At 44.3% G+C, this 16,200-nt stretch overlaps 1 protein-coding gene across 1 annotated transcript in view; it reads right to left on the reverse strand.

Moving 5' to 3' along the window:
- KCNMB4 (potassium calcium-activated channel subfamily M regulatory beta subunit 4) overlaps positions 1-14,285 on the reverse strand; it is a 65,865-nt gene extending 51,580 nt beyond the window's left edge. Inside the window, exon 1 of the mRNA XM_075276313.1 lies at positions 13,783-14,285. Within this exon, the coding sequence (XP_075132414.1) occupies positions 13,783-14,118 (336 nt within the window). The 5' untranslated portion in view covers positions 14,119-14,285. The remainder of the gene's footprint in view (positions 1-13,782) is intronic.
- Between the last annotated feature and the right edge of the window lie 1,915 nt (positions 14,286-16,200).

The raw sequence follows: 16,200 nt of genomic DNA on the forward strand, positions 1-16,200 counted from the left end.
AGACTTGGGAAAGTGGGTGTCCAAGTGCCGCACTTTCACCCTTAGCTCAGCTAATTTGGGGTATGTTTTTAAAAATCATTACACCACTACATTGAACATGTGGGCCAGGCATGGAACGTGTTGGAGGCTGGCAAGCTCCAGAGCCCTCCAACAAGCTAAAAAACCTGGCCCCAGGGGCAGCGGGGATAAACAAATTGCCATCTCATCCAGGATGACATCCCTGACCTCAGAGGCAGTGTGCTGTCCGTCTCCCAAGCTGATGAGCTTCAGCCCAGCCTGCTGACGTCTCCCCACACCAGTGTTGCAGCGTTTTCAGCTCGTAGCTGGGGTCAATCTAACAGCGGAGGAGGAGGAGGGTGGTGTTTCAGCCCTCCTCCCAGGAATGTTTTGTGGGGAAACAAGTCAGGAAAATTCTTGAAACGGGAGAGTTTTGCATCTTTGCCCTTGCTGCCTATGGACATCCCTTTGCCTCTAGCCACCATTTTCCCTGCTTTGCTTGCCTCCACATCCACACTGCTTTTGCCCCTAGACATCACCCCAGTCCATGCCTTAGCTTGTACCCCCAGTTTTTCCTGCTTAGCTTGCCTCCACATCCACACTGCTTTTGCCCCTAGACATCACCCCAGTCCATGCCTTAGCTTGTACCCCCAGTTTTTCCTGCTTAGCTTGCCTCCACATCCACACTGCTTTTGCCCCTAGACATCACCCCAGTCCATGCCTTAGCTTGTACCCCCAGTTTTTCCTGCTTAGCTTGCCTCCACATCCACACTGCTTTTGCCCCTAGACATCATCCCTATCCATGCCTCTTCCCCTAGCCATAACTCTGCCACCCCTGGAAACTCATGGTGCAGAAACTTTGGTTGCTGACTTTGAGGAACCCTTGGGTTTTGTAGATGGAACTCCATCAAAGGTCTGTGCAGCTCACACACCCTGCTCAAGATATGGTATTGTAGGGTTTCAGCGTGTGTGAATGACGGACAACAGCCTGTGTTTGGACAGATGTAGGCCTTGCTAGAGTGTTTTTAGGCTAGCAGCGACTCCTGTGCACTTGCAAAAGTGGGCGCACAAGCGCCGCATTTTCAACAGTAGCTTCGGTACATTTGGGTATGTTTTTAAAAAACTTTGCACCACTAGGTTAGACGTGGGCCAAACATGGAATGTGTTGGAGGCTGGCAAGCTCCAGAGCCGCTACCAGGTTCCAGCCATTATCACAGGCGTAAAAATGCCAGGCCCCAGGTGTAGCAGGGAAAAAAAAATGCCATCTCAGCCAGGATGGCATCCCTGACCTCGGAGGCACTGTGCTGTCTGTCCCCCAAGCTGATGAGCTTCAGCACCGCCTGCTGACGTCTCCCCACACCAGTTTTTTAGCGTTTGCCGCTAGTAGCTGTGTTGGAGGTTGCAGCGTCGTAGGGTTTCAGTCTACTCCTGCCATGAATTTTGGCCTGGGAGAGGAGATAGGCCACCCCAGTTTGCACCCGGGGAACAGACTCCACCACATTCACCCTGCCTGTCATTAAAGATAAGCACTGCAGCATCCCTGACCACAGGCGCTTGTCCAAGTGTCGGTGGTCAAGTGGACCTTGCAGCAAAGCGCGGAACTAAGGGCCCACCTGATGTTGAGTGACACGTGCTGGTGCAAGGCGGGGACGCCACACCGGGAGAAGTTGAGACGGCTAGGGACGGCATAGTGAGGTGCCACAGTTGTTCTGGGAAGATTGGGAATTTTGGGTGGAAGGAGGACAAGACTGTTGGGTAAGAGGAGGTAGAGGCTGCCTGGCTGGTGGACAATGTGCTTTAAGCGTTATCCGACAGCCATTGCAAGACCTGTTCCTGGTTCTCGGGCCTACTAATCTTTGTACCATTCAGCCTAGTTAATGTGGAACTTTTGTGCAAAGCGCAGAACTTAGGGCCCGCCTGATGTTAAGGGACACACGCTGGTACAAGGCTCAACTCACCCTAAGTGCCAAAAACACTGCTGGTGCAAGGCTCTACTCATGCCAAGGGCCTCAATCTCTGCTGGTAGCTCAGCTTAAGGTCATGTAACTTTGTTTGGAAGGGCTCATGTTAAGGGCTAGAAAAGTGAATTTTGGAAGGTCTTACCACATCACACACACACACACACACACACACACACACACACACACACACACACACTCAAAATGACAGTTAAGGGTGAGGGCTTTTGGAATTCCCATTGCCTATTCCATTTGTGGTTGTCATGGGGAACGTGATTTAAAGGGGTGGTTGTTACTGTTTGTTGAGCTTAAATTGGGGTTTGTGTCCATCCATTTGGGGAGTAAAGAAGGTTTCCAGGTATTTTCCCACTTTGATTGAGGTTTTTTTGAATGTGGAAAGTGTGTAGTTGTTAGGCAGTGATGTTGGGGTAATAGAGGGTCTTTGGTGTGTTAGATGCCCCCAGACATGCTTCCCCTGCTGTCCCAGTGTCATTCCAGAGGTGTTGGCATCATTTCCTGGGGTGTCATAGTGGACTTGGTGACCCTCCAGACACGGATTTGGGTTTCCCCCTTAACGAGTATCTGTTCCCCATAGACTATAATGGGGTTCGAAACCCATTCGAACACACGAACATTGAGCGGCTGTTCGAATCGAATTTCGAACCTCGAACATTTTAGTGTTCGCTCATCTCTATGCGTGATCTGCCAGACATTTATTGTGCTGGCACTACATACAGTATGTAGTTAGCTCCATCTGCAGCAGGTGTCATCTGGAACCTAAAGCTGACGAAAAACCAGGATTGTTAAAAGCTTCCAATGGCACGCCACATCACAAGTTGCTGCAGGTGTTAGTTGGAAAATAGCATTGCCCCCGCAATTTGTAGTATGTTGCCATGTTTACATTTCTCTAAACAGAAACTTAAAAATTGAGATTAAAATCAAGAATTGCTTACAAACTTGAAAAAAAAAAAACTTGAGATTTTTATTGTTAGGCAGAAATTGCTCTACCACGAGTGTGAATCTGATAGGCTAGCTGCCACTGTATTATGAGAGGCTTATCGTTCATTACATAAGTATTGCATTTAGGCTGTGTTCACATCTACATTGGGTTGGGGACACCGGCCTCTTGTCGATTATGTAAAAAATGCTGGGCCACAACTGGCACAATAATGGAAACCATGATGGAAATCTGATAGATCTCATTATAGTCAATTTTGGTCAGGCGCTGCTAGTGCTGGATCTGGCATTACTATTACTTTCAGTGTCCTGCTCCTATGATAGAGCATACCTATGGAACAGAATATTTTCTTGGAACTGAAGATGTCAATAAAATCTTATAGAAGCAATTAAACAACTGAAAGTCCCTACAGAGTGTAACAAAGATTTTACTTACAAATATTTTATAGGAAACACATAAATAAATGAATAAATAAATAAGTAAATAAATAATCCAACCCATAATTAGCCTTTTTGCAATCGTGAGGCTACGGCTCCTGTGACGAAGGAAAAAAAAAATAGTCCTTCAGAGTTAAAATCTACTCCATCTGCAAAATAAACTAGTACTACAGTATAAAACAACATGAAAGCTTTTTGTTTAGCTGCACTATAAAGACTATATTAAAGCTAAGCAGTTTTGTTATCTGTATCACTGAGGTAATAGGAGTTATTTTACTGCTTATGGATGCAGATTTATGTTGGTTTTACAGCAAGGTTTTCAATTAATTTTACTTTGGATCCTTTCTTCAGTCTAAATTGGATATATGGTAATGCCTCAATTATTCAATGGAAGCTGTAATCCTAATCCTAAAGAAAAGATTATAAAAGTATAATTTATTAAACTTATTCAGAACATATGTGAGGGTAAATACATTGTGCTGCTTTAGGATGGAGCCGCACGTTGGGGGTTTGCAGGTTAGCCACCGGTGACTGATCCATTGCAAATGACAGCAAAGTAATCTCAGAAACTCCACTGTCATGTCAAACATGATATATAATCTGTATCATGTTATAGAGAAGGAGATACTCAACAGATTGATATATACTTTTCTAGCTAAATAGTCATTTATTCATTTAAATTCATTTTGCCCTGTGACTACCTATAGGAGGTCAATTATTGCTGTGGATTCCTATATAATCAGTAAGGGACAGTGTGTCGCTCAGAGGCCGGGACCCCTAGCATCATAGATCACTAGAATGCTAGGAGTTCCTCTCCCGCCATATTGTTCAGGCCAGTAAATCCGACCAACACACCTCTGAAACTTGGACATGTGAATGTGGAGTAAGGCTCTTTTCACACAATAGTCGTTTCTTTAATGCTTGTAACATATCTGTTATGAAAACAATGAGCGTCTACAAAACGAGTTTTTACGAGTGTTAACAGGAACATGTGAATGGCCCATCAAAAAGTAAGACGTCCTATTTCTGGCCATTTTTCACACATAACTTATAGAGCAAGACATTTTTTTTTTTTCTAAAATGATTTAAAAATGGTACAAATTGCATAAACGGTAATATACATACATTACAAAGGTATTATATATCTTCTCAGTATGTAGACAAATCATTTAGTTACGAAGCTTCACTTTAAATGACCCTTTGTCTGCCCAGGTTCTGCAGGTAGAAACCATTTATAAGAGAAATGACTTGGACAAGAGGATTACATTAGGGAACTGGACATTACGCAATCCCTGTAATAAAAGTGTGTATTTTCCTTAGGTTACAACTTCCACCACACAGACACATTCATATTGTTGGACACTCAAGAAGCAAGGTTATTATTGTGCTATATATATACCGTATATACTTGAGTATAAGCTGACCCGAGTATAAGCCGACCCCCCTAATTTTACCACAAAAAAATGGGAAAACTGAGTATAAGCCGTGGGGGGGAAATGTAGCAGCTACGGGAAAATTTCAAAAATTAAAATGGTTTTTGGGTGCAGTAGTTGCTGGGTGCTGGGAAAGGGGAGGGGGTGTTTTGGTGTCTATCTGCCCCTTCCCTGAGCTTGAGGACTGGGTTTTTTTCCCCCACGTGAAATTCAGCCTGGCTGAATATAGGATATCTGCAGTGCTCCTATTAACCCCTTCCCGACGGAACAGGAGCACTGCAGATCCTATATTCAGTAGACCGGCACTTTCAGACACAGGGATACCTAATGTGTATGTGTTTCACAGTCATTTTCTACTTTTATATGTAAAACTGTGCTTAAAAATTCGGCTTATTCTCGAGTATATACGGTACTTAATTTTCTTCAGCATATGATCAACCAATAAATGTATAAATACATGGTTTGTGTTCTGTATTAAAAAAAAAAAAAAAACAAAAAAAAAAACATCTGTTCCTGGAACTGACAATTTCTAAATTTGCTCCCTAAGCCAGGGAATAACTGGAAGTACAAGTTATACTTTATGCCAAGAAGGGACAAGTCACTGCACACTGAGCATCAGACTGTGTCTTATCTTATTCACCTATCAGATTGGTGTGTAGTGTCAACCAGAAGAAACTATCACCCCTCCGTGCAGCCGCTGTGACCCCCAAGTACTGGCTTAGTCACTATTACACAAAGAGCTGACCTACTAGTCTTAGAGCATTTCAATGATATATGGAGCATTTACTGATGTATTGATTGTCCTGGGGTATAATAAAGCATGTCTTCACATAGTCATTTATTAAGTACGCCCTTCAAGAGCTGACAAAGTTTGTATGTCAATGTACAGACCCATAATGATGCCTATAAACTATCACCCCATAGTCTGGTACCAAAGGATAATTCTAATAAATGAAAAATAGAATTTCTTTTGTGTTGACAGAATTAAACATCCTTTCTTATTTTTGCTGTGTAGAGAAAGCCTATGTGAAATAATGAAAATAATTTGCATATTCTGTGTTCTAGTGTCATAGTGTTACTTTACTATTGTTACTGAAACTAATAACTGTTTTAGGCCGGGGCCCCACGTGGTGTAAACCGCAGCATTTTACAGTCCCAGGACTAGAGAATCCCATCCGTACATTGTAGAAAAATATGCGCAGTGGAAATGCTTCGCTTTCCAAAACGTTGCGATTTTGGTAGCTGCAGCATGTCAATCCTAACTACAGAAACGTCAGTGATTTTCCTATAGGTAGAATTAAAGCAGAAAGTGATGAAAAGCACTGCAGGAAAAACCATAATGTATTTCTGCTGTGGTTTTCACAATGCGGAAAAGAAGATTTTTTTTGTTGTTGTTGTAGATTTTGCTGGGGAGGGGAGGGGTTATAAACCAAATCCTGGACTGGATTTAACAGAAGGAAGACGTATAAGAGCTTCCTATATATTCCTCATTCCTTTTGAAGCCACTCTTGACTTTGACTCAAAAAATTGCAGTGTTTCCGCAACATGGGGCCTTACCCTTAAAGAAGATTCTCAGCATGACCAGAAGAATGCTAAAATGTAATAATGAGCTTATTGAGATTAGCGCCAGGAATAGTGACGCTCTTGCCCATGCTCTGCTTGGAACTCCACTTCAGCTTCCTTCACTTGAATGGGGAATAGCTGCAATACCAAACCCAGCCTATGTACAAGTATGGCACTATTTTTGGAGTTAACGTTTTTGTAACCTTAGGGCTATTTCACACGTTGGGGGTCCGCACGGGTTTTGACACGGAGAGAGACGCGGCGAGCCGCGTCTCTCTCTCTGGTCAAAACCCGCCTGCCACGACCATCGCAGTCGCGGCTTTCCCCTCCTATGTTGGCTCAAATGAATGAGCTGACACAGGAGGGCGCTGCCGCTAGGCGGAAGCCGCGGTCCAGCGCACCGCAGCTTCCGCCTGAAGAAAGGACATGTCATTTCTTTTCTCCGCTAGCAGCAGCCCACCGCTAGCGGAAAAAAGAAGCCCGGCAGTCTGCATAGACCACCATTGTAAAGGGGCAGTTTTTGAAGCAAAGTCCACTGTCAAAAACCTCCCCTTTGTTCACGTGTGAACTGTGCCTTAGAAACCTTGCAGCAGAAACACCATAGCAAAAAATGCTGTTAATCCCATCCACACATTGCAGAAAAAAAATCTGCATCGGAAATGCTTTGATTTCAAAAATACCCGCATTTTTGTAAATCACAGCATGTCAATGATACCTACAGAAAGTCCACACAGGAAAACGTTGCAGGCTTTCTGTGAAAAAAACGCAATCCATTACTGACACAGTCTCTTCTGTACTGTTATTCGGCTGTATATATGTCTATATGTAGGTAATTTGCCTAAAATCTTTGCCTAAATATGTAGGTCCTTTGCCTACCTACTATCTACCTTGCAGTCAACAATTTATAGAGCAGGAAGATTTTATCAGATTAATATATAGTATTATAGATAAAGTCAGCATAACCTGTAATTTATTCATTGAAAATCCAGTTCATGCTGGGCTTAGGAGTCTTCTGGGTGTTCCTATACAGAGACCAACAACCTAACTTGTGTAAGTGTCAATTATTAGGTAAGACCGCCCACTGGACTCCTAAGGGTAAGTTCACACAGGGTTTTTTTGTCCAAAAAACGGGTAGCCGCGACTGAATGCCGGTGCAGTGCACCAGCATCCAGTCGCTCACTCCGCTCCGGATTAGGCCCAATGAATGGGACTAGTGGGAGGAAGGAGTGTCTTCAGGCCAAATCGCGAGACGAATCAGCCTGAAGAAGGGGAATCTCGCTTCTTTTTCACTTCTTCGGCTCCCGGAAGATTTCAATGGGAGACGTCTTTTTGGTCAGGATTTTGAGGCGCATACGACCTCAAAATCCTGACCAAAAAACCCTGTGTGAACTAAGACCATCATGAACAGGAATTTTCATGAATAGGATAAATGACTAGTTTTCTTAAACCTTTTGCCACTAAACCAACTCCAGGTTTGTAGCATGATGCTGGCAAAGTGATACATTACGTATAAGGAGATCCCACACAATACCGGAGGAACAGCGCAATAAAAATTTCCAAGAAATATATGATCCAGAATTGTTTGGGGTTTTTTGTTTAGTAAGAATACAAGTATTTACTCAAACAGACCAATGATTTTTTATACAAACCAAAGTGCCAACAATTTGCTATATTTATACATTTCATACACAATACAACCTGGAGAAAATATAAGGCTTAGTTCACACGCAAATTACGTGTGGCTTATTTTGGCACTGGAAAAAAAACGCTTCCTAATTAGCCTTGGCCCGTTTTTTTTTTTTTTTTTTTTTTAAACCACTTCCAGGCAGTTTTCCCATCCTTAAAGAGAATGGGCCGCAAAAAAACGTGTCGCATTTTTTACCACGCAGTTTTTTCCAAAAAAACATGCGATAAAAAATGTGCGTTTTGCACTTCCCATTCACTTCTATTGTTCTCTTCAGGCAGAAAACGCCTGAAGAAAGGTTATGTCGCTTCTTTTTTCGCCTAGCGTAAACAAAACCTAGCCCTCTGCATAGACTAACATTGTATGGAGGAGGATTATGACGTGGATTCCGCTGTCAAAATCCTCCTCCATGTCCCTGTGTGAACTAGCCCTAAGCGACAAGCAATACAGAACATAGCTATATATGTTTATATGTTATGCTGTATACTACTAGTACTTGTCTGCAGGGGTATTATTTGCCGCTGTCATCCATCTGCCTCTGTAGTTGCTTATGTCCTGAGATAAGTTTCCTACTGCAGCAAACAGAAAATGCAGCAACATAACAGGCTTATTGCAGTGCTCACAATGCGCAGTCTATATCATGTTTTCTGTGCTGTAGTTAGAAAGTGCACGAGACTGTGTCTTTTGTTGGCGGCCCTGTTTTGTGATAACATTTTCCTCCTTTAATTAGAACTTGTTGGGCCATGACTATCTTATTTCACACATGCCCCTGGCAACTATAGAAGAAAAATGTAATTAGAAAGTACAGTGCCATCTACTGTATGTCAATAAGGTACATAATGGCTGCTGGCGGGGTCACTGTTATTTATAGCTGAGACTCCTTTCAATTAGGACCCTCTTATAAAGCTAAACTGCACCCAGCACCCACTACATTTACCATGGCAAGAACAAGGATTCTTCTTTTTTTTTTTTTGCAGCATCCTGCTTCGATTTCTGCCTTCCATTGAAAACAATAAGAGACAGAACCAGGTAAAATCTGCTTCTGATTTTGAGGCAGGATACCACTTACAATCAGAGCCAGTGTGAACAGATCCTAAAGCCTCAAGTAATAAAGGTACTTTGATCCGCAACTGCAGATTTGCAATTGCGGATCAAACTACAGACATAAGCTTTTCAACGGGCCCAGACACACAGCTTTAGTTTTTGCAGCTGTGTATCCGGGTCGAATTAAAGATCTGCAAATTATACAGCAGGCCCTATACCTATCTGGAATTGCAGCTTTGTCAAATCAATTGGAGTGTATGAGTCAGTGAAAACCACAAATGACACAAGGATACCAATCAGTGACCCGGAGACTGCAGACAGTCATGTGCTGGAAGCCTTATGTTAATGATCATATGTGGAGGGTTCCCATCCTACAATAATCACTCTCAGGCCCGGTTCACCTCTGCGTTAGGGTTTCTGTTCGGGGAGTCCGCTTAGTGAACCCCGAACGGAAACCTATATGCATAATGAAGCGGTTACCTGTGTAACCCACGGACCCCATAGACTATATTGAGGTCAGAGTGGTTACCACTTGGTCTCCGCACGAAACATGCAGAGAGAAAAGTCCTGCAATCAGAACTTTTTTTCTCTGCATGTTTTGTGCTGAAACTGAGAGGAAACCACACGGACCCCATCATAGTCTATGGGGTCTGCGGGTCTCCTTAGGTAATCTCTTTTTTTTTATACGTACAGGTTTGCATTCATGGGGTCCCCTGTCTGCAGCATCAAGAGTGATCTTGTGGCATATTGTTAAACCCCAAATTAACATAGCATCATTTTTTGTTGTTATTTTCTTGTTTTTGACTTGCCAAAAGTAGATACTAGAGAAACAGAAAATGATGGCATATGTGGTACTATTAGCAGTGGTGGAAAACATATCTGACACTACAGAAGAGAGGAGAGGGTGGTGAGGGCAACTGCTACTTCACTGTCCCATACTTACCTCCCTTGATGCATTATTTGGATTGTTTTTATGTATTTGTGGAGTTTCTTTATTGGGTTGTGATATTATTTAAAGTTCCACATAATTTGTGCTTTATATACCTAACTAGCCCTCGTTATTGTGATGTTTTTTAGGGTAAGGCCCCATGTAGCTAGGTGCAGCCAAAAAACGCTGCTGAAAAAATGCAAGGCGGAAACGCACTGCATTTTTTCTGCTTCTATTATACTTATACAGAAAACACTAGTATTTCTGTAGGTATAATTGACATACTGTGATTTACAAAAGGAAATGTTTTTTTGAAATCACAGCTTTTCCACTGCAGATTTTTTTCCGCAATGTTTGCATAGGATTAGCCAGAATCCCATCCATTTTGCAGGTACCTTAATTTGCAGCATATTTTTGCTGTGGTGTTTCCACCTTGGCCAAAACGCTACAAATTCGCAACATGGGGGCCCCAACCTAAAGGTAACAAAGTGAGGTTATAAATGAAAGCATAAAAAGGTCATAGGCAAAATGCCCTAAGTAGCCACGGAGGGTGGAAACAGCTTCAGCCTAGTCCCGCTGTCCACTAACTTATCACATCTCGTGTGGATGACTGACATCTCCCTCACAGTTCCTCCCTTTCTGATATCAGGAGAGAGATGTCAATCATGCCCAGGAGATATGATTAGTAATGAGACAGCGTGACCAGCATCTAATTCCGGACCCGGGTTCAAAATTCTACACATACGCAGTCGGCTCTGCCGTCTGGCCTCGGGCAGAGCCGACTGCGCATGCGTGCAGCCATTTTTTTGTGGCCGTTTACCCGAACTTACTGTGTAAGCGGCCACAAGAAAATGGCTGCTTACCCCAGGCAGGCATGCGCAGTCGGCTCTGCCTGAGGCCCGATGGCAGAGCCGACTTCGCATGCGTAGACGTTTGAACCCAGCTTCGGAAGAAGATGCACAGAGAGGCCGTAGAAGAAGAATAGCCTTTCTTAAGGCTATTCCTACGTGTGAACGAATAAAAAATGTGATTTTAATGATAGAATCCCTTTAAGACTAAGGCAAAACACTGTTGAAAAGCTGTATTTTTCATTGCAGATTCTATTTTTTGGCAAAAGTAAATGTGGATTTAACAGAAGGGAGAAGTATAAGTGCTTCCTTTATATTCCCCATTACTTTTGAAGACACTTTTGGCTTTGGCGAAAAAAAAAAAAAAAAGTTTTGACATTTTTAATGCATTTGAGAAATTATGTGAAGGGGGCCTAAAATGAATTTGTTCTCCAGATTTAGACAATATCTGCAATGCAAAGCAACCCAGCAGATTATTCAGTTTAGCAATCCATTAAAACATACAGTACAATTTATGCATCTGCAATAGTACAGCATTTCCATTCATTTATATATGGAGAAAGTAACTGAAATACATTAGCTGACAATAATATCCTTCATGCAGTGGAAAAGCTTCAGCACATATGACTGCAGAATAAACCACTACAGCTGATACAATGTATGAAGTAGAAAATGGGATACATACAAATAATATTTCCCAACAACCTAAACATTGACCTGGAAAGACAACGCTATCTACAAACATCTCAGCTGGAAATAACACACAGAAGGGTATTCTGTACTTTGTCATGAGCACAGGTGACAAAACCCATAAAGTGTAATATAGTGTGAATAATGAGTGAATCCAGAGCACGGTATAGGATCCTTTCTGCAGCACCAAACTCTTCCGCTGTGATCTGTAAATACATTTTACAGTCCCTTGTTCACATATTACTAGCAAATCTCATCCCCTAGGCAACAGAGCTTATCTCACAATGGTAAGAGTTGTATTAACTCCTTCATCAACCATGATTAGTCTGCACAGTACCTTAACCATGAAGGGTGTACAATAATCATGATTAACCTATACATCCCCTGTAGATACTCGAAACCTAAGGGTACAGCACTTACTATTGCACCTAGTCGATAGTGAATTGATACCCCCAGCCGAACAACCCTATGACTTTACTATGTACCATATAATCTGACACACAGGGAAGAAACAAATACATTATTTACATGTTACTTAACCTCATCATGTTGGATGTAATGCCAGCAATGCAATGCTATCCAGTCCATTCAGAACACTGCAATGCTACAGCAAACTACGAAGGACAATTGAACAACATACAGTACACGCCAGTGAACATATACTGGTATATACCACCTGTACTGATGGTTATACCGTAAAGGATTACAGTATACCACTGGTCAGGGGGCATGTGTTAGTACTGGCGCTTGTATGAATAAGGCGATCAAATCTGGCGTCATTGTGTTTGCCATATCCCTCATTACCTTGCCTGATCCTGAAACAAGTATGTAAAATATCTGACAAGTCTATTCTATGTTTTTAGCATGCCACATACAACACATGGTTGAACGATTAATTACCATAATAACCATAACACTGCCTAACAACAGAAACACAATGTGACTCTTCAGATGCTCATACATCATATTATAGGTAGGGCCACATGTTATATAATAATGGCTTTTGGCGGAATATCTCTTTAACATAACATACCATAAATTGTTGTAATTTGATATAATATGCAGCGAGTTCCATATTGAGAAATTATCTAGTCTTTGCGACTCAGATAGACTTGAGGAGCCACTTTCAGTAGGCAAAAACTTCACAGACATCAAGAAAACATCCCTAAAAGTTAAGGGTCAGTGAGAGTTTTCAAACCACACTGGACTCCTGAGATTTCTCCTTACTGGCAAAAGTAACATGGGATATATAGGATGTATAGAAGAAATGTGACACAGGTCAAACAGGATAAGCCTGGAGCACATAAGAGGGAAAGGGATGGCCTGGGACATATGAGGCATGCAATATAGAGTGTGTAAGAGGAGCATGGAAGGAACATGGGACATACAGAACAGACAGATGGACATATTGGGAGGGATATGCAATGTTCCCTGTACATTATAAGCTCAAAAATACAAAGGAAGAAAAAGAGATATGAGAAGTATAGATAGATATAAGATAATAGTGTGACAATACAGACATATAGAGCAAGAAGAAGCAGCCATGGGCTGAACATAAGTCACATAGAGTGGCATAATAGATATTTTGGGTGAAAAGAATGAAAATAGGTAATAAAGAAGGTATAGAAAATATATGTCATTAGGGATCTACATAGTAAGTATAGAGAATATTAGGTATATAGGGCTCTTGTAAGATATATAGCATGGCAATACTGGTATATAGAGGAAGTAGGCGGGATATCAGACACATCTATAGAAAGATGGCACATAGGATGGCATGAGAGATCTTATAGTTAAGGAGAGACAGGAAACAGAGAATAAAAGCCATATACCCAGTACATTACTATGGCACTAGGGATCTACAGAGTGGATATGGGACATAATGGGCTTACAGAACAGATATAGATATCTATGGAGTAGGATGGATGTAGGACATATAGAGTTAGAGCTATGCAGGGGGAGAGGGAGGGATATGGGGTATATAGAAAGCACAAAGGACACATAGTGTGGTAATACAGTTACATGGAGTAAGCTGGAGGATAAGAGCTATATAAAGAGAATAGAGGGCACACAATTTCCTCTGAGCTTCACGGAGTAAGCAGGAGGGGTATGGGGAAGAATATATGTAGCCAGGATACAGGGCACACGATGTGGCAGGTGGGCTGTGTGCGGAGAGGACGACCCCTGTCCATCCTACATTGTCGTGCAGGAGATGTGGGCGGCTGCCTATGGACGCCTGTACCTTGGGGTTGCTGATGAGCTGCTGCTCGTCCTCATGGAGCAGTGCCCGGGAGTTGGACTCGGAGTTGTTGACGTAGATCTGCAGGCAGGGGTACAGTGAGGTGCCCTTACAGTCACTCCCGCAGGTGAACGTGCACTCGAAGGACTCCCCGATCTGCTGCACTGACAGCACCGTGCAGTTGGCGGTCTTGCCCTGGAGGTCCTGCAGCGCCGGGTTCAGCCAGCAAAAGCCGAGGATGAAGAGAGAGACCACCCCGGAGATAATGAGGAATAAGCCCAGGCGGATGCTCTTGTCCTCAGCTTCTGAGTACTCGTAAGCCACCCTGAGCTTCGCCATGGTGCCCGGACGTGTGTCCTCCTCAGCAGAGCGCGTCTCCCGGCACACACAGGGGATGAGGAGAAACTCTGCTCACACTCAGGGACATGCCGCCTCTACTTCTCCCTCACAGCGTGTAAATCAGGCTGCTCCAGTCTATGGCTGCCCACCCCTGACAGAGAGGGAGTTCCCCGACTATCTCTGAGCCAATGGCAGCAGCTGGCCGGGAGCCTGAACAGCCACATTTTTTTGATTGAAAATAGCTTTATTCACAATCAGTCGTCAAACAAAGTATTTACAGAGTACTGCGATGCAGTTGCATATGATACACCACTTACAATACTCACAGAATAAATAAATACATTCCCATACCTCATGGAGCAGGGCAAGGCAGAGCTCCTGGAAGAAATCTCCCTTAGTGCTCCACCTCACTCCACCTCATCCCAGTATTTCCTAGCCCCACAGCATGCATGCAATCCACAATTTAGCTATCTGACATGTGGAGGAGGAGGGGGGGGGGGAGAGTACACAGTCCCGAAGCTTTATTGAAGAACACTCAAACAATTCCTATTCTAACTGAACAATAGCTCTGCCAGAGCACTCAAGCCAGCGTGGAGGAGGAAGGGGAGGAAGGGGAGGGAGAGGAGGGGGGGGGGGAGAGGGAAGACTGGCTTAGGGCTCTGTCAGGGCAACCACACCAAATACACATCCCATACCTCCCAACTTTCGAAGAACTGAAAGAGGGACAAAATGTGCGTGTCCCCTCCATCTCTGCCCCCAGATTCATGTCCCCTCCATCTCTGCCCCCAGATTCATGTCCCCCCCCATCTCTGCCCCCAGATTCCTGTCCCCCCATCTCTGCCCCCAGATTCATGTCCCCCCCATCTCTGCCCCCAGATTCATGTCCCCTCCATCTCTGCCCCCAGATTCATGTCCCCTCCATCTCTGCCCCCAGATTCATGTCCCCCCCATCTCTGCCCCCAGATTCATGTCCCCCCCCATCTCTGCCCCCAGATTCATGCGCCTCTCTCTCACTGGCACACAGTTGTAGACGCGATGTGACGTCATCACATCGCGTCTACAAGCCAGTAGCCGGCGGCAGCAGCGAAGCGAGGAGCTGACCTGCGGTTCCAGCCGGCAGCCCTAGGATCTCCTCCATGGTGTCCTTAGCTCGGATGAGTTGTGGACCGTCTTGGGTTTCCAAAGGTCAGGTTTGAGCCCCTCCAGCTGGTGCTCCCTCACGAACCAGGTGACGTCTCCGTAGAACCAGGGGACGGTCCAGTTGTAAGGGACGGAGCTGTTCCACTTGTCCCATCCCAGGCGACGCCACAGGGGTAACAGGAACAAATGGGACATGGTTCGGCCTGCCAACTCCTTTCCGGTCATCAGGGTTCTGCGGACACAATCACAAACAAAGGTTAGTCTCAACAGAGTGGGGATGTCGGGGACACCCTTACCTCCTTTGCACGGATCCTTGCACATGACGGCCCGCTTCACCCTGTCCATCTTCGAGCCCCAGATGAAGTGGAAGACGATCCTGTAGAGGGCTTTGACCACGGTGTTGAGAGGTGGCCAGGCCTGTGCGGTGTACTGGAGCACAGGCAGGATCTCATTTCGCAGGACCAGCGTCTTCCCTTCCAGTGAAAGCTGTCTGAGGCTCCACAATCCAATCCTCTGGTTGCACTTTGCCAAACGCTCGTTCCAGGACTTCAGAGCCGCTCCCTCCTTTCCAAACCAGACTCTCAGGATCTTGATGAAGTCCGGTTGCACTGTGAAAGGAAGGGGAGAGGAGGTAGCCAGCTGCCAATCTCCGAAGAGCATGACCTCTGACTTCCCGCAGTTAACTTTTGCCCCCGAAGCCCGGCCGAACTTCTCGCAGGTCTGGACGAGCGTTGAGACCGATGATCTGTTGGAACAGAAGACGGAAAGGGGTCAGTCTTCCAGCCGTTCACCAACACCGAGCTGTGGATATCAAAGTACATTAGGCTGACATACTTACAGACCCAGACCGAGTCTGCGGAGTGCCTTAGCCATGAAGGCGAGAGACACGATGAACAGCCACATGTCTCAGGCGAGAGCACATCCTCCGTGACACTGGACCGC

The sequence above is a fragment of the Leptodactylus fuscus genome, chromosome 5 (assembly GCF_031893055.1).
Source record: "Leptodactylus fuscus isolate aLepFus1 chromosome 5, aLepFus1.hap2, whole genome shotgun sequence".
NCBI classification, from domain to species: domain Eukaryota; kingdom Metazoa; phylum Chordata; class Amphibia; order Anura; family Leptodactylidae; genus Leptodactylus; species Leptodactylus fuscus.